This window comes from Aquarana catesbeiana, linkage group LG03 (assembly GCF_042186555.1).
Source record: "Aquarana catesbeiana isolate 2022-GZ linkage group LG03, ASM4218655v1, whole genome shotgun sequence".
NCBI classification, from domain to species: domain Eukaryota; kingdom Metazoa; phylum Chordata; class Amphibia; order Anura; family Ranidae; genus Aquarana; species Aquarana catesbeiana.
The window spans coordinates 283031438-283053147 of record NC_133326.1 but is presented as its reverse complement, the minus strand read 5'-3'; the positions used below and the strand labels follow the sequence as shown (position 1 = coordinate 283053147).

Genomic DNA, 21710 nt, shown 5'->3' with positions numbered 1-21710 from the left:
ATGCGGCCTGGCCACCAACAAGCCGCGGACTCCACTGATCCATGGCCCGGGGGTTAAGGAGCCCTGCCTTAGAGGCTTCTTATTTGGTAAAGTTTAGCAATGATTTCTATCATGTAGGACAAACATCTTAGAAACCCATCCAGCTAATAAGCAGACAAATGCCTTTTCCGCTTAAAGGTCTTTTTCATGTTGTAATGCATTATGCAGAACAATAATATTGGGTAGCACAATAATGCACAGACACACAATAGTAAAACTCAGTTTTGGATACACGAGGCCTAAGAAAATTGTCAAACTTTATTACTTTACTAATCATTGTGACTTTCCAGATATTTAGAATATATTACATAGACTGAACAAAATCAAGGCAGAACTTATCGGTCCCTAGGATGTTCTTTCTTCATCCTTCTTCTATGATATCTGAAAGTTAGATAGTAAATGTTTTTAGAGAATGCAAAGACGAAGACACAATGAACACTGAATACTTTTTTTTTTTTTTAACAGTAGAAACACTGAATACTTTAAACTGATTTGTTTATTATGTTTGCTTTAATGGCTTCCCCACCTGTGTACCTGGGAGGGGGGGGAATTGTTTCTTCCCAACAGCCTCCCCACTCCTCCTGTCCCCATTGAACTTATCTGTATTTGCTTTCAACCATCTTCTGCCCAACGGGTACTGGCGTACAGGTCTGTACCCCTGAAAACTCTGTACAAGCATTGTCTGTGCAATGGCCCCTGGTCTTTGGAAAGAGCACTCATGTGACAGCACTGACCAAGGAGAATCTCTTCTTACTTCCAGGACAAAGTTAAAGACCCTCATTAGCCAACACTGTCCCATGACTGCACACTGCATAGATTAAAGCGGGATTCCATCCAAAAAAAAATAAATTTTAAAGTCAGCAGCTAGTAACACTGTAGCTGCTGATTTTAAATAAGTACTTACCTGTCCAGGGTGCCCACGATGTCGGCCGCCCGAGGCCGACTCGTCTCTCGGCTCTCGGGTCCCAGCACTGCCATCCTAAGTAAGGGAAACAGGCAGTGGAGCCTTGCGGCTTCACTGCCAGTTTCCTACTGCGCACGGAAGACTGCCTAGCAACAAGGGTTTAGGTAAGTTTAAATTTTTTTTTTTCAAATTTTTTTTAGGATTTTTGGTGATTTTTTTTATTACAGGGTGGCCCTCCACTTTAAGCTTCTGCACAGCTTCCAGGCCTGTGTATGGAATTTCCAAATGTGTATGGATCTGTGTAGCAGTAGCTGTGTGGCAGCAGATGATTGAAAGTAAATACAGATAAGTGCAGTGGGGATAGGAGGAACAAGGAGAGCCTGTTAGGAAGGAATTACATTTTTTTCCCCCAGGTACAAAAGTAGATATACCCTTTAATGGTTAGATGTTTTAATAAATGACAAAATCTCTTGCACAGAAGTCTTTTCAGAAGGATATTGAGGAGTAACCAGCTTAAAGGCCTTTGTAATGTGCAATTGCAGCTTGTTTTCAGATGCATCCTTTTTGCATTTGAGATCAGCTTGCGATACTTATGAAATAATTCACAGCTCAGTGGTAGGTGCATTTGACCTCATTCAAGCTGCATGTGCATTCTTAGTAAATTGTATAGAGCGAGAAACTGTTCTGATGTGAACAGAAGTCCATTAACACAGGCACTATCAAATTTGAAATTCGCTGTAGCCATAAAGCTGGCTTTTTTTCTTTTTATGTTTTTTTTGTTACAAATTACCAAGTAAATGTAAGAATTAGTGGTGCACAGAATGGAAATTTTGGTGCCGAAACCAAAAATGAAGGATGCACTAAGCCGAAAACGACAGTTTTTAAAAAATATTAAGATTTTTATATAGAATTGTATTATGTTCAACTTTAATTAATATCATCAATTTAAATTACTATCATCAATTTAAATTAATATGAATTTATTGTTGGCCATTATTGGCACCTTTAGTGAAAGAAAGGTCAAGAAAAATGCAGTATTCAGTCTCTGACCATCTCTTACTTAAACTTAAAACACATTGCTAATAGTATTAGCAAAATTTACATTCGGTGCACCTCTAGCAGACATGATACAGGAGATGGTCAGAGACTGCAGACATGATACAAGAGATTATTGCAGCCTTGCCAGTGGCCGTCAGATGCAGCCTCCCCAGTGCCCGGATCAGACAGAGCGGCGATCTCCGTGTGTCGAGGAGCTGGATTTAAACTGCCCGGGCCGCAGTAACAATGTCCCGCCTCCTGTGATCAGGTCACACGAAGAAGAAGAAGAAGGAAGGAAGGAGGAAGGAGGAGGAGGAATTACATCCCTGCAATGGGCAGCACCCGGGGGCAGACCCCCCCCCTTTTGGCCTCCATTATCGCCATTTTTTTTAAATTTCGGCAAGCGCCAAAATTTTGGTGCATCCCTAGCAAGGATGCTACAATATAACGTGTTGGGATAGTCGAATAATAAATGTGCTTTTAAATTGTTTAGTGTTTATAGACATGCATTTGAAAATCTGCTTGCTTCTTGGTTTACAGTTTTAAAAAGTCCACTACAAATTCTGTCTTTGTTGTACTATATAGAATGTAAAAATGGTCACTTTTTCAAAGGCAGAAAAGAAAAAAATATTTTATTGGTTGCAGTAGTGTCAAAATAAATATTTGGATCAGCATTTTAATCATATGACTCTAACCTACAGTAATTTAAATTTGGTCCTATTTATGTCTTAAACGCAAAAATTAAAAGCCAGTATCTACACATACTACAGCTGCTGACTTTTAATAATTGGACACTTACCTGTCCTGGAGTCCAGCGATGTCGGTACTGCGGCTGTTTCCATCAGCTGTCGGGTGCTGCCGCCGCCATTGCGGGTCGGGAAACCCAGCAGTGTAGCCTTACGGCTTCACGCCGGGAACCCCACTTGAGCATGCGCGAGGCTCCGGTCCTCTCTCCTACTGGCCCGGCAGCGGGGAAAGGAGGAGGGAGCCAGGCTGCTAGCGTAATTCGCTGTGGTGAAATCTCCCGGAAGTGGGGCCAGGATACCTGTCAAAGACAGGTATCCGCTTCCCCCATGAAAGGTGCCAAATGTGGCACCAGAATGGGGAGGAGGCAAAAGAGCAGAAGTTCCACTTTTGGGTGGAACTCCGCTTTAATAAATTCAAAAAACAAAAAAAAACAAACAAAAAAAAACAAACAAAAAAAAAAAAACCAGAAAGACAAAAAGGAACCGGTTACACTTCTGCGCTAAAAAAAAAAAAAAAAAATGTCTGCACATTGACGTACCGTATATACTCGAGTATAAGCCGAGTTTTTTCTCAGCACATTTTTTTGTGCTGAAAGTGCCCCCCTCGGCTTATACTCGAGTCAAGCACTTTTCTGCAGCAAAAAATGTAATTTTCCAAACCGAATTTGGAGCCCTGTATCTCGGGGCCACTTGGTGCTAGGAACCCCAAATTTGGTGTGCAAACCCAGTGGAACTAGTACCACAACATATCCAAAGCTGGGGTTCCTAGGACTAAGTGGCCCCAAGATAGGGGGCCCCAAATTCGGTTCTGAAAATGTCATTCTCTGCTGCAGAAAAGTGCTTGATATTTTCTGAACTGATTTTTGGGGCCCTTTATCTCGGGGCCACTTGGTACTAGTTCCACTGGGTTTGCACACCAAATTTGGGGTGCCTAGCACTAAGTGGCCCAGAGATACGGGGCCCCAAAGTCGGTCAACTGTGTCCATCTGCAGCAATGTCATTTCTGGAACCTTTGGGTCCAGAGACCCCAAATTTTGGCTGCAGCTAGGGGGCATCTAGGAATCCTTAACTACCGAGTTTGAAGTTCAGGGGACCTATGGCTGAAATGGGCACAGCGAGGCATGCAAATGGGCACAGTGAGGCTGCAAATGGGCATTGTTGACTCTTTTTTCCACTTACAGTAGCTGCACATTTCTCACCCTAGGCTTATACTCGAGTCAATAAGTTTTCCCAGTTTTTTGTGGTAAAATTAGGTGCCTCGGCTTATATTCGGGTCGACTTATACTCGAGTATATACAGTACATATAAACAAAAAGCAGGGCAAAGAAAAGCAACCAAATACTTATCAAAAACAATGTGGGAATCGTGGATGTGTTAACTAAAAGAGGACATTGTAGGGAAGAATTCCTGTGTGTCCCATGAGCAATGTAAAAGTCAAATTCCCAGTCAAAGAGGGCTCATGTGATCATCAAAATACTAGATTAGATATTTGTGAGAAATGGAAAGTAGTATTTATATTTTTGTTTTTGTATTTTAGCCATATAAACATAACAGTAGAAAATGCCCTGGTTTTAACTTACTGTCCTACAGGGTACCATCGATGCTTGGTGGTATAGAACATTTTACTGAGTTCTTCGATAGTTGGTTCCCGTTTTGAACTAGTATCAATCAGTCTGGCTTTTAGAACCTGATCATGATTTTCCTCATGGTTCTCTATTGGGTCTCGTCTAGGAAGAGGCTGGACAAAAAACAGTAGTTACACATTCAGTGAGTTTCTAAAAATGCAGCTTTATAGGAATTCTTATACCTTAAAGTGCAACACAGAAAACACGGTTATTTTAAAGTGCAATTAAAGGATCCTGTAAGACAGTCTAAACAAGCCCAGTTACTAATACACAAGCCTCCAAGGAAAAACAAAAACAAAAACCTTTACCTTTTCTAAATAAGTAATTTTTCTTTTCAACCTACTTTAAGTCCGCCATCCACATCGAGTGAGAGTGGGGAATCCTCTCCGGTGAGTTTTTGTATTCTAAACAGCAGGGAGACTTTCCCGCCATCAGAATATACTGATCAGCGTCGATGGGTAGACTGACTTTTGTACAGCCTCCCTGCCCATACATGGATCGATTTTCGTGCGGTCCCTGCTGAACCAGACAACTTTTGCTGGCTTTAGCCAAATCCTTCTTTATCCGTGTCTCACACACTTCCAAGAATCTGCAGCTCATTGTGGGAGAGTTTCAGCAACAGAGGCTGTGCTAGAAGGCAATGGGCAGGACTAGGTATGACCTGGTGCTAACTGATCAGACAAATGCTAATGATTAGCCATGACAATGCTAATAGCCATCCCTCCTGCAACCTTTTCTTATCTCTGTAGTGTGAGCAGACACAGCCAATACAGTACCTGGCCGCGAGAATGTGTTTTCAGTGCGATCCCATCGAGCTGGTTCTCGGCGACAGAGTACTGTGCATCTCGCGCTGGCAATAGTAGAAAAGAAAAACATTTTCCTATTGCAGCGAGCGTGGGAAGGAATTCCCCTCCAAGAGCATACCAGGCCCTTAGGTCTGGTATGGATTCTAAGGGGAACTCCCTACGCCGAAAAAACGGCGTGGGGGTCCCCCCCAAAATCCATACCAGACCCTTATCCGAGCACGCAGCACGGCCGGTGAGGAAAGTGGGTGGGGACGAGCGAGCGCCCCCCCCCCCCCCTTCCTGAACTGTACCAGGCCGTATGCCCTCAACATGGGGGGGGGGGGGGGTGCTTTGGGGAAGGGGGGCACCCTGCGGGTAATTTATTAGGCAGCTCCGGGGGGGTCTCTTGCGACTCCTCCGCTCTCTCCAGCCCTTTTCTCCCGGGCTCCTCCCGCTAGCAAAAGAGCAGCAAAAGAGCAGAAGATAGCGGAGGAGCCAGAAGGAGAACCGGAGAGCGGGAGAAGAACAGGAGACCGGGAGAAGAGGCCGGAGAGCGGGAGAAGAGGCCAGAGAGAGCGGAGGAGTCAGAAGAGACCCCTGAAAGTAGCAAGAGACCCCCGGAGCTGCCTAATAAATTACTTTAAAAACCTGTCTAGTGTGTTTTTATTGACACTTTCTTCCCCAGGTGAATGGGTAGGGGTACGATGTACCCCCATACTCATTTACATAGGGTGGGGGTCCGGGATCTGGGGGCCCCCTTATTAAAAGGGGCTCCCGGATTCCGATAAGGCCACTGCCTGCAGGGTGCCCCCTTCCCCAAAGCACCCACCCCCCCATGTTGAGGGCATGCGGCCTGGTACGGTTCAGGAGGGGGGGGGGGGGGGGATTGGGCACTCGCTGGTCGGGCTGCGTGCTCGGATAAGGGTCCTAAGGGCCTGGTATGCTCCTGGAGAGGAACCCATGCCGGTTTTTTATTTAAAATTTGGCGTGGAGTTCCCCCTCATGATTTATACCAAACACCTGTCAGCAATGCTTGTCGCTCATCGGGAAAGTTAAAAACAAATTTTTCCTTTCCCGATGAGCAAGCCAGCTCGGCGCTGGCATCTGCGACGGGGCTCGCAGGTGTCAATCTCGCCGATAACAGTGGTGAGATTGACACAATATCGTGGTCACCAACTGTATGTGGGACAACTCTACTCTGAACTCAGGAACTGTGCAGCATCAGTGGTACTCCATCGAAGGAAGCTGCATTATTACCAGTGGACTTTACTGGCAAGCTTAACAGATATTTGTGGGATTACTAGAAAACTGCAAGCCATTTTTTTTTTTAAATGGGAGGCCATAGTTCTACTTTAAAGAAGAAAATTATGACCATGCTACTGAAAGCCTTTAGTTTAGTGGATGTTTGTGAATGTGGATTTCATTAGAAAAGGGCATTTTGGACAAACTGTGTATTTTATGTATTAAAAGTCCTAAGAAAAAAAACTGAATGCTGGTATGATCATTTCTGTACTTATGTCAGCAACTGTAAACTTGTGCCTGGTACACACGATGAGATAATTAAACGATCATCCATTTTTTGTTTTTTTTTTTGCTTTCTAGTCTCATATCAAAAATGAAGAATTTGGAAGTGACATAATGTATTGTATTTGTATTTTATATTGTATTTTATATTCGACTGACAACTGTACTGATTAAACGAAAATCGAGAAAAACTTTCTTGCTTGTCCCATTGGATTACTGTTGTGATCGGCTCTCGATAGCTGTGTACTAATGATCAGATTAACGTACGATCGAAATCGGTATTTGTCGTACAATTTTCTAATCGTGTGTACGGGCCATAAGGCTTGCTTCCTCCAACTGAGGAGCAACTATATTTTCAGTGCTATGGAGAATGCTTTATTACCTTATTAGATAAAACCACTCTATGGCAGCTCTGGCAATGGTCTGATATAAAAGCAGAAGGCAAATCATTTGTTAAACATCTTCTCCTCTTCTAACTGGCAGAATATTTAGCTTCTATATAAAAATTGCTAGTGGAGTAGTTCAATCCATAAGTACTTTAAACAGCTACTACCTAAGCTTTTCAGTCTACATGAGATCCTATTACAACATTGTCTGAAACGTACAGCGATTGTAAAGCTTCAGTTTTTTTTTCTCTAAAATAAACTTATTACTTACCTGCTCTGTGCAATGGTATTACACAGAGCGTTCCCTTTCCTCCTTTTCTGGGGTCCCCATCGACGCCCTTGGCTCCTACTCCCTTCCGAGTGCCCCCATAACAAGTCGTTTACTATGGGGGCATTCGTGCGGGCTTGATTCCAAGCTGGGCTGTGTGCGTCTATAGACACTGCTCAGCTCGGCCCCGTATCCTCCTATGTGGCTCCTGCTGCTGCCTCAGTCCCTGTGAGAGGAGAGAGAGACACTGCTCTTCGGCACAGCCCTGGATCATGACAGGACTCAGTTAAGTAATTTTTATTTTTTTTTTGGGGGGGGGGGGGGGGTCTGTGGGGGAGCTAATTATGGAAGGGTTTTTTTTTTTTACCTTAATGCATAGAATGCATTAAAAAAATAAACTTTATGCCTTTACAAGCACCACTTTATCATTAGATGTGGTGGCTACATTAGATTTCTTTTTAGGCTTTTCTCCCATGTGTTTTCACCTGGTGATCTGGTCAGGAACACACTTGTATTAGAGTGCTCCCACTCTGGATGAATGAGCACAGATGTACTAGCAGATTTAGGTACACTAAACAAATTGAAGCCAAACTCCAACTAACACTTTATGGCAGTTAAGGCAAACAGATTTTTTCCTCCTTTGGGGATAAAGGTTATACATAAATGAATAAAACAGCACCCCTGTCGGTGTTCAATGGGTTGTCTCATCCCTGTAACGGATACATAGCAAGACAGCTTCGTTTGAAAAACAGACTTACTGGCTAGATAACCAGATGAAAATAGAAGAAAGCAAGACTTAAAAGAAAACGAATGCAGCCATCACAAGTAAGAATTGGTAGGCTGCAACATAATAAGACCCCTTTCACACTGGGGCGGTGCGGGTGTTAGCGGTGCTTTTGACCACCGCTAGCGACCGAAGAAAGGATTACTAACGCCCATGTTGCGGCGCTGCAGAATCACTTTGCAGGTGCTTCTGCAGAGCTGCCCATTCATTTCAACGGGCAGGGCCTGTGGAGGAGCAGTGTGTACACCGTTCCTGCACCGCCCCAAAGATGCTGCTTGCAGGACTTTTTTTCCTGTCCTGCAAGTGCACCGCCCCAGTGTGAAAGCACTCGGGCTTTCATACTGGGGTGGCCTGAAATGCCTGAAAAGTGCCCCAGTGTGAAAGGGGTCTAAATGTTTGCTTTTCAGTTTAATGCTGCTTTAAGGAAGCAGAATTTACTAAATGAGGTAGCTGAGGAATTATACTCACGTTTTACTAGTATTAGATTAGACTTTCTCAACCTTCTTACTCTAGAGGAACCATTGAAATAACTTTCAAGTCCCTGTGAACCCCTGCCTAAATAAATTCATTGGTGGTCAATGAAGAAAAAATGCCTCTTATATTGGTGGTCAGTATTACCACCTTACAGGCAGCTTACCTGGTTCATGGCTGATCTACACTAAATGTGTCTGAGACTGGGTTCACACTTATGCGAATTGGATGCGGATTTCCCTGCATCCAATTCACATTACAGGAGAGTGTGACCGGCTCTCAATGGAGCCAGTTCACACATCAAGTGTCCTATGTGTCTTTGGCTCCATCTGAAACTGTGAACGGGGACACACCAGACCCCCTGCTGCGAGTCGCTCTGCCCATAGTGTGAACCCAGCCTAAATGTTCCAAATTTAAGAAATAAAAAATTTGCAGAGTCTCCTATTAACTGCAGCAGCACAAAATAGTTAGATAATTACAATGGACAATGGTATACTGTATATCACAGTGTCAGAAAGTTACTATTAAAGTCATATGGGTTTTGGCTTCTGGTTATATATTTATTTATTTATTTTTTTTTTATTCATTTCAGGTACTTATATAGCGCCGTCAATTTACGCAGCGCTTTACATATATATATTATACATTCACATCAGTCCCTATACCCTCAAGGAGCTTACAATCTAAGGTCCCTAACTCACATTCATACATACTAGGGCCGATTTAGACAGGATCCAGTTAACCTACCAGCATGTCTTTGGAGTGTGGGAGGAAACCGGAGTACCCGGAGGAAACCCACGCAGGCACAGGGAGAACATGCAAACTCCAGGCAGGTAGTGTCGTGGTCGGGATTCGAACCAGTGACCCTTCTTACTGCTAGGCGAGAGTGCTACCCACTGCGCCACTGTGCCGCCCCCATATTGTTTAGTACTCAATAACCAAATCTGATAAAATGCATGTGAGAGCAAAGCTATATTTTATTTTAAGAAAATAAATCATCAACTAACCTTATGTGCAGTATGATAGTGCAAGGCCTTCAGGTCTGGACTTTAAATAGAGCAGACTACTGCAGACAAAGGCACATGACCGCTACAGAGGAACTGCTCTCCCCAGCAAAATAGAAATGCCAAATGGCACTTCATTTCTATGTCATGTCCTAATGAGGTGACGCTCTGCCCCTTCCCATGAATGGTCATTCCCTTTCCCTCACCCGGTCATAACTGGTGTGAAAAACTGCACCACAAGTTTACAAAGATGGAGGAAGTGTATAAACTTGTTTCTATCGCATAAGGGAGGACTGGAGGTTCATTATCAATACAAAACAATAAAAAATATGTGCAGCGCTAAAACTAAATGAATTAATAAAATGTGCTAAAAATCATACAAAAGTGATTAATCCACCACACAATGTATTAAGAGAAACACAACAGGTCTCCTATAGAAGATAGAGACAAATGTCACAACATATGTCATATGTGAAAAAAAAAAAAAAAAAAAAAATTAATATAAGGCATAAAAAAATGTGATCCCAAAAATTATACCAAAAAAAAGTCCATAAAGTGAAGTGGGTGGATGATCAAAATAAATTCTGAAGAGATGTGACACAGGTGAATCCAGCATCCAAAGTGACTTGCACCCAAGTGAGGTATGAGGCTCCTTACCAGCTCAAGATGACCACCATAACAGTGGTCCCACCAGGCATTTGGGAAATTAACAGGTCACCCACAAACCTATGCCGATCTTTCCAGTATGTAGAACTCAAAAGACAAAAAATCAAGAAAAAGCTCCCATAGCGTAAAATTGCAAAACAGTAGAATTTTAATGAGCCAAAAGATTGCACTTACAAGAAAATTCCATCAAAAGAGCAGCGAATGACCAAGCATCACGATCGCGGCGTTTCCACGAACCTCCGCCTGCCTACTGTGTATGTCCCATCAATCACGGAGAAAAACGTAATGACGTCAGCGTCACTGGCTCCTCCCTACGCGTTTCGTCACTAAGGGACGTCGACTGGGGATTGGCCAAGTGTTTTGGAGTTTAGTATTGGACTTTTAGTGCTGGCAGCTTTTACACTTCACATATCATTTTACACTGTTTTAGCGCAACGTTAACCCTTTCTTTGGGTTTTTTTTATCTCATTATCAATACAAATAAGGAGTTATATACCGTATTTATTGGCGTATAACACGCACATTCATTTTAAGAGGGAAGTTTCAGGGGAAAAAAAAATTTAAATAAGGAACTTTGAAGCAAAATAAGGGTCAGTGCTCATCTGCAGCCTCACCATTGTCATCAATGCAGCCTGATCAATGCCCATCTGCAGCCTCACCACTGCCATCAACGCAGCAGCCTCACCACTGCCATCAACGCAGCAGCCTCACCACTGCCATCAACATAGCAGCCTCACCACTGCCATCAACATAGCAGCCTCACCACTGCCATCAACATAGCAGCCTCACCATTGCCTTCAAACGCAGCAGCCTCACCATTGCCTTCAACGCAGCAGCCTCACCATTGCCATCAACGTAGCAGCCTCACCATTGCCATCAACGCAGCAGCCTCACCATTGCCATCAACGCAGCAGCCTCACCATTGCCATCAACGCAGCAGCCTTACCATTGCCATCAACGCAGCAGCCTTACCATTGCCATCAACGCAGCAGCCTCACCATTGCCATCAACGCAGCAGCCTCACCATTGCCTTCAATGCAGCAGCCTCACCATTGCCTTCAATGCAGCAGCCTCACCATTGCCTTCAATGCAGCAGCCTCACCATTGCCTTCAATGCAGCAGCTTCACCATTGCCATCAGTGCAGCCTGATCGATGCCCATCTGCAGCCTAGAGGAGACAGAGAGGGGCGGCACAAGCGCCAACAGATTACATACAGTGAGAATCTCCAATGATAGACAGAACAGTGGTCCAATGGCGGCCCAGGACTTCCTATTACATAGGCCGCCAAGTAAACAGGAGATTCTCACTGTATGTAATCTGACGGCGCTCATCCTGCCCCCTCCCTGTCCCATCCGAGGCAGCTAAAATTAAAGTATTGGTGTATCACACGCACACGCCATTTGCACACGATTTTCAGGGTGAAAAAGTGCGTGTTATACGCCAATAAATACAGTACATTAAAAGAATATATAAACAAAAAGATTAAAACAGTCACGTAGTCCTACGTCAGTAGTGTCATGTCTTACTCTGGTATGTTCATATGGAATATCCACCGAAGGATGGTAGCAGACAATTGTTTTCCCATCAGAAGTCATGGCCAATTCCGATTTACTAATAGGCAAAAAAAAAAAAAAAAGTAAATAAAAAAATACATATGAAAATATTTAATTCAAAACAACTAAGTATAGTACTTTAAACATAAGCTCAAAGTGACACTAAACAATGTCCTTATTCTCCAAAAATAATCTTAAAACATTCTTCACTTAATTGCACTGTATCCTATTTTTCATTAAATTGTTTCTTATTGTGTTTTTCAGCCCCACTGTAACATCGTTTGTGAGCTCCTGAATCTCTTCTTTCCCCTTTTCCTTACCATCAGTCTGGAACTACAAATCCCTTAGTCGCTAGTCTATCTCATGAGCAAGAAAGAGGGTGGCTACCATCTAACAGGAATTTGGATCACAGCAGCAGAAAAATAAAACAAAAAAATAAAAGAAATTTTGAGATTTGGACAAGGCTGAGGACAATAGAAGGTTCATTTATTTTAATCCTCCTACTGCTCCCATTAGTAAATAGATCGGAAATATCATATTAACTTGTTTTAAACTTTTTTTTTTTAAATTTCTTCAGTTACTTCATGATTTCTTGCCTAGGCCAACACTGTCATACATCCCAGGAGTCTTTAGGAGGGGAGGAGAGGAGGAGTTCTCTCAGCTCAAGCATGCATAGCTAAGGGCAGATGGATCCCAGGAAGTAAATGCTACATGAATCATTTGCCCTTACTCAAGATGGCCACAGCCAGAAATGCTAGGGGGTTGTTTTTCAAAGTGATTTCTCAACAAAATAAAGCAAGGAGACATGGATGGGAGGGGGAGTTTGCTTTGAATATTAAACGTGAATTAAAAAGTGTTTTTGATGCTCAGATGCAGTGAAGATCCGCTTTAAGAATACATACTTGAAACTCCATAGTTACTGGTCTTCCATTTTTCAGCTACTTAATGGCAATCTTTCTACTCAGGCTCCCCTAGATCCTAAATTTGACCAACAATCGCTCTGGTGGCTGGCAGGAAAATTCCAGCCTGTATCCATTGGTCACTAGGTCCAGGATGAATGAACTTGAGGTGACTGCTGCCCACTGTCACTGTGGCTTGGCAGGTTGTTGGAGGGTTAAACAAGACGCCCCCTCTACCTCTGCCCTTGTGCCATGTCCAATGTTTTTTGGGCCTATTGTCCCTTTCTCTAGGACCTTGCTGCCTACTTTGGCCACTAAAAAAACTTTCTGGCTGACGGCTTTTTCTTATTCTTTGGAAAGGCCTTTTTTCTATTGGCCATGCGTTCCAGCACCTCTTGCAGACCTTGGCCAAAAAGATGATTGCCTGTTAAGGGAAGACCACATAGGCGCAACTTTGAGGCAGCGTTGCCTGACCAGGTATTAAGCCATAGGCTTCTTCTCGCCGAATTCACTAAGGCCAAGGTCCCATCTGTCATTCTTACCGACTCTGCGGAAGAATCAGCCAAAAACCCCACTGCACGAAAGAGGAGAGGGAAAGATTTCAGAATCTGCTCCCTAGAAGTACCTGCCAACAAGTGTGTTTGTATTTGTGTCAACCATACTTCTAAATTTCTGGCTACACAAGTGGAGGCCAGAGCTGGTTTAAGATTCCCAATGGCTGAGTCCCAAGCTCTGGGAAGAAGGACATCTCCTCTTTTATCCATTGGATCCCTAAGTGTGCCCATATCGTCAAATGCTAGGTCCGAGTTTTTTGAAACTTTTGAAAGAGGTGCGTCTAACTTAGGATTTTTGTTCCATGGCTGCGCTGTGTCCTCTACAAATGAAAACCTTCTTTTAAGGTTACCGGAAAATAAAGGTTTTCTCTCTGGATTTTCCCACTCCAGCTTAATAGTATCAAGAAGGGAACTACGCACAGGAAAAACTCTAGCCTTTTTCTTATACAAACCTTTGTACATAAGGTCATGTTTAGACAATTATACCTTCCCTTCTATATCAGGTGTTGTATTAATAGCCTTTAATAAGTCATCTACATCTTCCAATGATAACTTATACCTCGAGCCCCTTGCGGATTCTTTATCTCTGGGCCCTGTATCTGACCCTGATTCTTCTGGAGAAGACTGGGCAGATCCGGCTTCAGCCTCAGAGTCTTCACTCTCCGCACTCTGCTGTGAAGCGCTACCGGCTGAAGTCCTAACTGGAGATGGACCCTCTGAGGGGACTTGAATCTTGTCAATTAGAGTTTTAAACGAGCTAAACGTAGACGTAAGCTAATCTCTAACAGAAGTCAGCATTTTCTGACAGGAGACTACCAGATCATCCTTAACTAGGCTGTCTATACAGGTGCGGCAAACTCAATTTATTTCCGCAAACCGCACATTTACTTTTTGGTGGCTGCACTTGGACCTTGACCTGAGTCTTTGCCTGCAAGAGAACAAATGAACCCAATAAATTTTATGCCACATACACTCCATAACACCCCATGCAGGAGGAAAGGAAAAAAATGTGCCCTCTTCACCTAGTCCCTATTGGTTACAAGGGGGAGAACACTCACAGGATGTGCAAGTATGTAAAATACACTTCAGGCTTACCTGTGATGTACTGCTGTTAGGGCCTGCTTCTACTGCCTGTGCAGGGATCGCAGAGAAGTCCATCCCGCCCCTGTTGTGATTCGCAGCCTCTGCTGGGTTTCACTCTTAAAAACCAGCTTCCCTGTTTGCGCCGTTTAGAGACAGGAACTAGCGTCTCCCGCCCCGGAAGTGACCCTGTCGGGTACTTCCTGTGGGCCAGCTTGGAACGCATAAGTTCTGCCTCTTCACGCACGCGGCTTCCTCTCTTCCCCTACACACTCCAGCCATGCTGTTTAACAGGGAGGGAACAGCCGACTGTCGCCATGCAGCTCGCGGACCGGAGCTCGGAAGTACACTGCGGTGCTGGCATTCCCCATGCACTGAGAAGCAGGGATAGCAGCCACAAGCCTACTGCCCTGGTGGATGTGCTGCTCTGGGACCTAAGAAGAAGGTAGGAATACCACCCCAAAACGCCACAGGAGCCGTGCTCATGAGACCTAGGGGAACCAGTTCCAGGAAACATGTTAAACCCCCTCCCCTCCCCACCAGAGGAAACACTAATACTGACTTGCGGCCTGGAGGACTGCCCTTTTATCTGGTGGGGGTTAACGTGTTTCCTGTCCTGCTAGGAGGAGCCCTAGGTCTCATGGGCTGTCCTGGAAGACGCTTAGAGAAAATTGTCCTGGGCAAGAAGGGGCGAAAGTGCCTGGTATTGAAGTGGTTAAATAACAAACATGTTATATCTGCTCTGTGCAGTGGTTTTGCACAGAGCAGCCCAGATCCCCATATTCTCAGGTCCCACACCGGCACTCCTTGCTCCTCCTTCCTGCCAGGTGCCCCCAGAGCAAGCAGCTTGCTCTGGGGGCACACAAGCAGGCACGCTCCCAAGCCACGGCTCTGTGTCCATTCACACACTGAGCCGCAGGTCAACCCCACCCCCTCTGCCTCTTGATTGGCTCACTGGCTGTGATTGACAGAATGGCTCCCGCTGCTGCCAAAAGCCAATAAGGAGTGCGAGTCCCTAGAGAGGTAAGGCTTTCGTAGACAGCACTGGAGGTTCAGGTAAGTATTTGGGGGGTGGCGGGGCTGCTGCACACAGAAGGTTTTTTTACCTTCATGCATGAAGGGGAAAAAACTTTATGCCTTTACAACCACTTTAAAGTGATGGTGTTTGAAATTGTTGCATTTTTGCCTAAAAATTCCCCTTGTGTACATTGGTGGAGGCTCTTTACTTACAAAAGGTTTTTTAATCTCTTTCTGGTTTGTGTTTCCCGTTGAAGGCAGAGCCAATTATCCTTCAAGTAATTGCCCTGGTAGGTTCTCGGAAATACTGTTACCGGTGGGGCTTTTTTTTTTCCACTCATCAAACAAACAAAACAATTTTAAATGGTACATTTAGCAAACCAAAAGTTCACTGACAGGGTTTACATACACTATAAGGACAGTTAGACAGCCTGTACAATTAAATTACATACCAGTTGTAGTCATCAGGAAGAGCTGAATAGGTTGATTTTGCACAGTGTAAACTTTGATCTGGGAAGAGAAAACTAATTTAGAGGTCGATATTCCATTACTCATGGGACAATTTTAAGCAAAACCGTTTCTTGTATGTAGACATCACATAATTTTCAATAACTGTAATTGAAGTGGACCTGTGTGCTACCACATGTACTAAACTGCCATTTCATTGTAAATAAGGCACCACCAGGTACATCTTTTCATATTTTAGGTAGAATGTAAATCACTGATATGCAACTCAGAAATGGCAACTATGGAAGCTGGCCCCTGTCTGCATATCAGAATGGATGCTTTATAGTAGAGGTCGACCGATATGGGTTTTTCTCCGGCCGATGCCAAAGCCGATATTTAGAAATCGCGGTGGCCGATGGCCGATATATGATGCCGATTTTTTTGGGCCGATATATTAGGCCGATTTTTTTTTTTTTCCCTTCATCTCATAAAATCTAACAGTTAGACCCCTTTCACACTGGGGAGTTTTTCAGGCGCTTTTGGGCTAAAAATAGCGCCTGTAAAACGGCTCCCCTGCAGTCTGTGTGAAAGCTCGAGTGCTTTCACACTGAGGCGATGCGCTGGCAGGATGTTAAAAAAAAGTCCTGCAAGCAGCATCTTTGGAGCGGTGTATACCACTCCTCCACCACTCCTGCCCATTGAAATGAATGCGCACCGCTGCCGAAGCGCCTGCAAAGCGTTTCGGCAGCAGTGCTTCAGGGGCGCATTTAACCCCTTCCTTGGCCGCTAGCTGGGTTATAAGCGCCCCGCTAGCAGCCGAATAGCGCTGCTAAAATTACGGTAAAGCGCCGCTAAAATTAACAGCGTTTTATCGTCAACGCATGCCCGCTCCAGTGTGAAAGCAGCCTTAAGTAATAAGTGATACAGAAAATTTTTTATATTTAAACATTTATTAAACAAAACAAACCTCCAATCAGTTCACTTGTATGTAGAATTTAGATTAAAAAAAAATAACTATATCTTAAATATTAAATACACAAAAACAGGTAATCAAAACTTTTGGACGAAAAAAAAATGGGCTAACTTTACTGCTTTTTTTTTTTTTAATTTCATTAGTGTATTTTTTTTTTTTAAATTGCGTTTGAAAGACCGCTGCGCAAATACCGTGTGACATAAAATATTGCAACAACCGCTATTTTATTCCCTAGGGTCTCTGCTAAAAAAAATATATATATAATGTTTGGGGGTTCTAAGTGATTTTATAGCAGAAAATACAGGATTTTTACTTGTAAGCAACAAGTGTCAGAAAAGATTTAGTCTTTAAATGGTTAAACTGAAAACTTCTCCACTTCAGTCTATTGATAAAAGAACCTGAAAGAGATACAATGTATCTTCTTATCAGACTTGGCAGGCTGCCCAGAGGAGGAGAGAAGAAAACTTCAGACAACTTGCAATTGACTTCTATTACAGAAGTCATTTGCAAGTCCCGCTGAATCGGCTTTTTTTATCAGCACAATCCGCCGATGCCGATTAAGTAAAAAAAGCCAAATATCGGCCGACCTCTACTTTATAGTAAAGTGTATCTAAACTAGGGTTGCACCAATACTAGTATCGGTGCGGATACCGAGCATTTGCACAGTATTTGTAAACTGTGTTTATGATGCTTCAGTTTATGAATGGAGAGGAGCCGCTGTCTCCTGTCCATTCATCTTTAGGGCAGCTGAGGCTGCAGAAAAAGGGACTGGGGAATCACACAACTACTGACACATTCCACGCCTCATCAGGGCCCACATCAGTGCCGCATATTAGTGCCATTGTCACATGACATTAAAAAAAAAAAATTATCGGTATCAGTGAGTACTTGAAAGTATCAGTGCTTGTACTCGGTCTTAAAAAAAGTGGTATCGGTGCAACCCTAATCTAAGCCTTCAGTTTAAAAATATGCAAGTTTCCTTATCATCCACTTATTTTAGGTTAGCTTATTAATTCTTTCAACCTGTTGATCCTGCCGGGTACAGCTTCTCTTTCAACTGCCTGTTTTATGGCAATTGGATACATAAGCAGTTCCTTTTACACAGCAGGCTGGTCACCCTCAAAATGTGGGTACTACAAGTGCATGTCCTGATACACAAGAGATGGTCGGGGAGCGCAGGCGCGCCGCGACAGATGGTCGGGGAGCGCAGGCGCGCCGCGACAGATGGTCGGGGAGCGCAGGCGCGCCGCGACAGATGGTCGGGGAGCGCAGGTGCGCCGCTAGAGATGGTCGGGGAGCGCAGGCGCGCCGCCAGAGATGGTCGGGGAGCGCAGGCGCGCCGCCAGAGATGGTCGGGGAGCGCAGGCGCGCTGCGGAAGATGGTCGGGGAGCGCAGGCGCGCTGCGGAAGATGGCCGGGGAGCGCAGGCGCGCCGCGACAGATGGCCGGGGAGCGCAGGCGCGCCGCGACAGATGGCCGGGGAGCGCAGGCGCGCCGCGACAGATGGCCGGGGAGCGCAGGCGCGCCGCGACAGATGGCCGGGGAGCGCAGGCGCGCCGCGACAGATGGCCGGGGAGCGCAGGCGCGCCGCGGCAGCTGGCCGGGGGAAGGCAGGCGCGCCGCGGCAGATGGCCGGGGGAAGGCAGGCGCGCCGCGGCAGATGGCCGGGGAACGCAGGCGCGCCGCGGCAGATGGCCGGGGAACGCAGGCGCGCCGCGGCAGATGGCCGGGGAACGCAGGCGCGCCGCGGCAGATGGCAGGGGAACGCAGGCGCGCCGCGACAGATGGCCGGGGAACGCAGGCGCGCCGCGACAGATGGCCGGGGAACGCAGGCGCGCCGCGACAGATGGCCGGGGAGCGCAGGCGCGCCGCGACAGATGGCCGGGGAGCGCAGGCGCGCCGCGACAGATGGCCGGGGAGCTCAGGCGCGCCGCGACAGATGGCCGGGGAGCTCAGGCGCGCCGCGACAGATGGCCGGGGAGCTCAGGCGCGCCGCGACAGATGGCCGGGGAGCTCAGGCGCGCCGCGACAGATGGCCGGGGAGCTCAGGCGCGCCGCGACAGATGGCCGGGGAGCTCAGGCGCGCCGCGACAGATGGCCGGGGAGCTCAGGCGCGCCGCGACAGATGGCCGGGGAGCTCAGGCGCGCCGCGACAGATGGCCGGGGAGCTCAGGCGCGCCGCGACAGATGGCCGGGGAGCTCAGGCGCGCCGCGACAGATGGCCGGGGAGCTCAGGCGCGCCGCGACAGATGGCCGGGGAGCTCAGGCGCGCCGCGACAGATGCCCGGGGAGCTCAGGCGCGCCGCGACAGATGCCCGGGGAGCTCAGGCGCGCCGCGACAGATGCCCGGGGAGCTCAGGCGCGCCGCGACAGATGCCCGGGGAGCTCAGGCGCGCCGCGACAGATGCCCGGGGAGCTCAGGCGCGCCGCGACAGATGCCCGGGGAGCTCAGGCGCGCCGCGACAGATGCCCGGGGAGCGCAGGCGTGCCGTGAGAGATGGTCAGGGAACAGCACAGAAAAAGGGGTGAAAAAGAAATAGAGCAAAACTATTTCAATACTAGAAGCTGGCCTGAAGTAGGGCTGAAACAACTAATCGATTAATCAACAACTAATCGATTATGAAATTAATCGATTACTATTTTCATAATCGATTAATCGGCCAGTAACATAATGGGGTTAAAAAAAAACTAAAATGATCCCTTTATAGTACAAAAAGAGCAAATCGCTACTGTAGATGGTACTTTCACAGTTCTACAGTAAAAAATGAACCCCTTACAGTAGTGATTATCTGCTTTTTTTTTGTACTATAAAGGGCTAATTTTAGTTTTTTTAACCCCATTATGTTACTAAACATCTTAGACCTGGTTCACATCTATGTGTTTTTTGGTGCTTTTTTGCAGAAGTGCACTGCAGTTCATTAACATGGTTTCCCATTGGACACGTTCACATCTATGCTTTTTTCAGCCGCTGCGTATTTGGAAAGGGTCAGGGACTTTTTTTTAACGCAAAAACTGTGCTCTTTTGGTTCAATATACTTCAATGGAGAAGCTGCAGAAAAGCATTTAATGCATTTTGCAGCAATTTGTGTTTTTTAATCTGCCCAACAACAAATTGGCCAAAAAAAAAAGCAAAAACGCGAATCGCCGCAAAATCACATGCGCAAAAATCAAAACACACAGCAAAAAGCACTGCAGAAACAGATCAAAAGCAAACTGCCTAGGCGTGTAGCGAGCCTTATTCTGGCCACCCGGATCAATTTTCAGATGAGAATATTCAGACGAAAAATCTTTGTACATTCGCTGAATGAAAGAATGTGGTTTGAAATTTTCACTTGTTTTTAACATTCTGTTTTTAAAATGAATGTAATTTCTGAACGAAAACCACATCCACTGTCTGAAAATTCCTTTGACCAAGAAGTTTTCTATTTCGAAATTTTCCCGTCACTGTGGTTGAAAATGAACGTCGACTTGACCCCACTAATGATTAGAAAATCGAACGAACGTTCTTAAAATAAAATTTTTTTTTTTGAAGGAAGACATTTGATCTGAGTCTGAAAATGTTTATCAGATTCACCCTTTAATAGTATGTACAGTATATCTCTTCTCTAACAATTTATACAGTATATCTCTTCTGTCTGTTATTCTCAGAGTGAATTAGATATTTTGCTCCCTAACCATATAGTTAGTTATTTATATTTACTGCTGCATAGAGATATTTAAGAATTGCCTTTTTTTTAAACTTTACATATTAACTAAACTATATGCCACACTTTTTTTTTTTTTTTTTTAAAGGTTATTAACCGATTAATCGATTAATCGAAACAATAATCGGCCAACTAATCGATTATGAAAATAATCGTTAGTTGCAGCCCTAGCCTGAAGAATATTTTCCCTCTACTTCCTTGAGTAAGACCGCTATGTTCAGGGGCTGGAGGGTCACAGGTTGGGCACCTGGGCTCTACGTTATAGAATGGGTGATGTTGGAGGGCATGGATGGTAATAGCAGAAAGGTTAGAGAGTGACAGCCTACCCTGACCTCCCAGCAGAGAGATCATTGCTGTATATGAAGGTCACACACTACCTGCCATGTGTCACCTCACCTCCGACTCGCCCCGTGTTTCCTCTCCCCCATACAACCGGCAGGGAGCAGCGGACAGCCCGCACACCGAACAAAACCCCCCGGCACCCGATCACTACAGCACCCGCCATGATGATGACCGGCGAAGGAAGCGGAAACCGTACACACAGCACTAAACATCCGGGTCATCAGGGTGAAGAAGAGTGTCAGGAGCCAAGGGGGTTCTGGCTGCAGAGTGGAGCTCCACGTTTGACAGGAAGCATGTAGCCTAAAAAAAAAAAAAAAAAAAAAAAAAAGAAAAGGTGGAGTAGAGGCCACATGCTTCCTGTCAAACGTGGAGCTCCACTCTGCAGCCAGACCCCTCTCTCCTGTTGTACAACGCTATTGGATACACAGGCGAAAAGGCGGCGGCCATATTTAGTGAGGGAAAGAAAAAAGGGGCAATCACTTTCTGCGGTGCTGTGTGATTTATGTAAAAAAAAGACTCCAGCTGATATTAATAAATAAAAGAAAACTTGCACAATGTCAGGCGGTAGATTTGTTTTTCTCTTTTTAATTGTGATCAGTTCCTGGAAAATTGGAGAAACAAATGATAGCTTGTACTGCACTAATATGGCACTACTTACTGTCATGGTAGTTTATACCGCCCTACCCTATTTCTGTATATTGCCTTATTTATAAAAAAAAACTGTCACTTTACATAAAAAAATTAATTAAAAAATAAATCCTGTTAGTGTTTTGGATCTAAAATAATAAAAGAAACCGCGCTAAAGCAACTTAAGTGGAAAGAAATTGAATGTGCATCAGATTAATAAGTCCATCGCAAAAAATGACAGTTGTTATCCGGCAGGAAATCACCACAAGGCAT

At 45.1% G+C, this 21710-nt stretch overlaps 1 protein-coding gene across 1 annotated transcript; it reads right to left on the bottom strand.

The window, feature by feature from the left end:
* Positions 1–261: 261 nt before the first annotated feature.
* On the bottom strand, positions 262–21132 carry MRPL42 (mitochondrial ribosomal protein L42). The gene is made up of 5 exons (XM_073620176.1): positions 20865–21132; positions 15797–15854; positions 11768–11852; positions 4308–4465; positions 262–420 (listed from the first exon to the last, which is right to left on the bottom strand). The coding sequence occupies exons 1-5, from the start codon at positions 20971–20973 to the stop codon at positions 375–377; spliced, it is 456 nt and encodes a 151-aa protein (XP_073476277.1). The 5' UTR covers positions 20974–21132; the 3' UTR covers positions 262–374.
* Between the last annotated feature and the right edge of the window lie 578 nt (positions 21133–21710).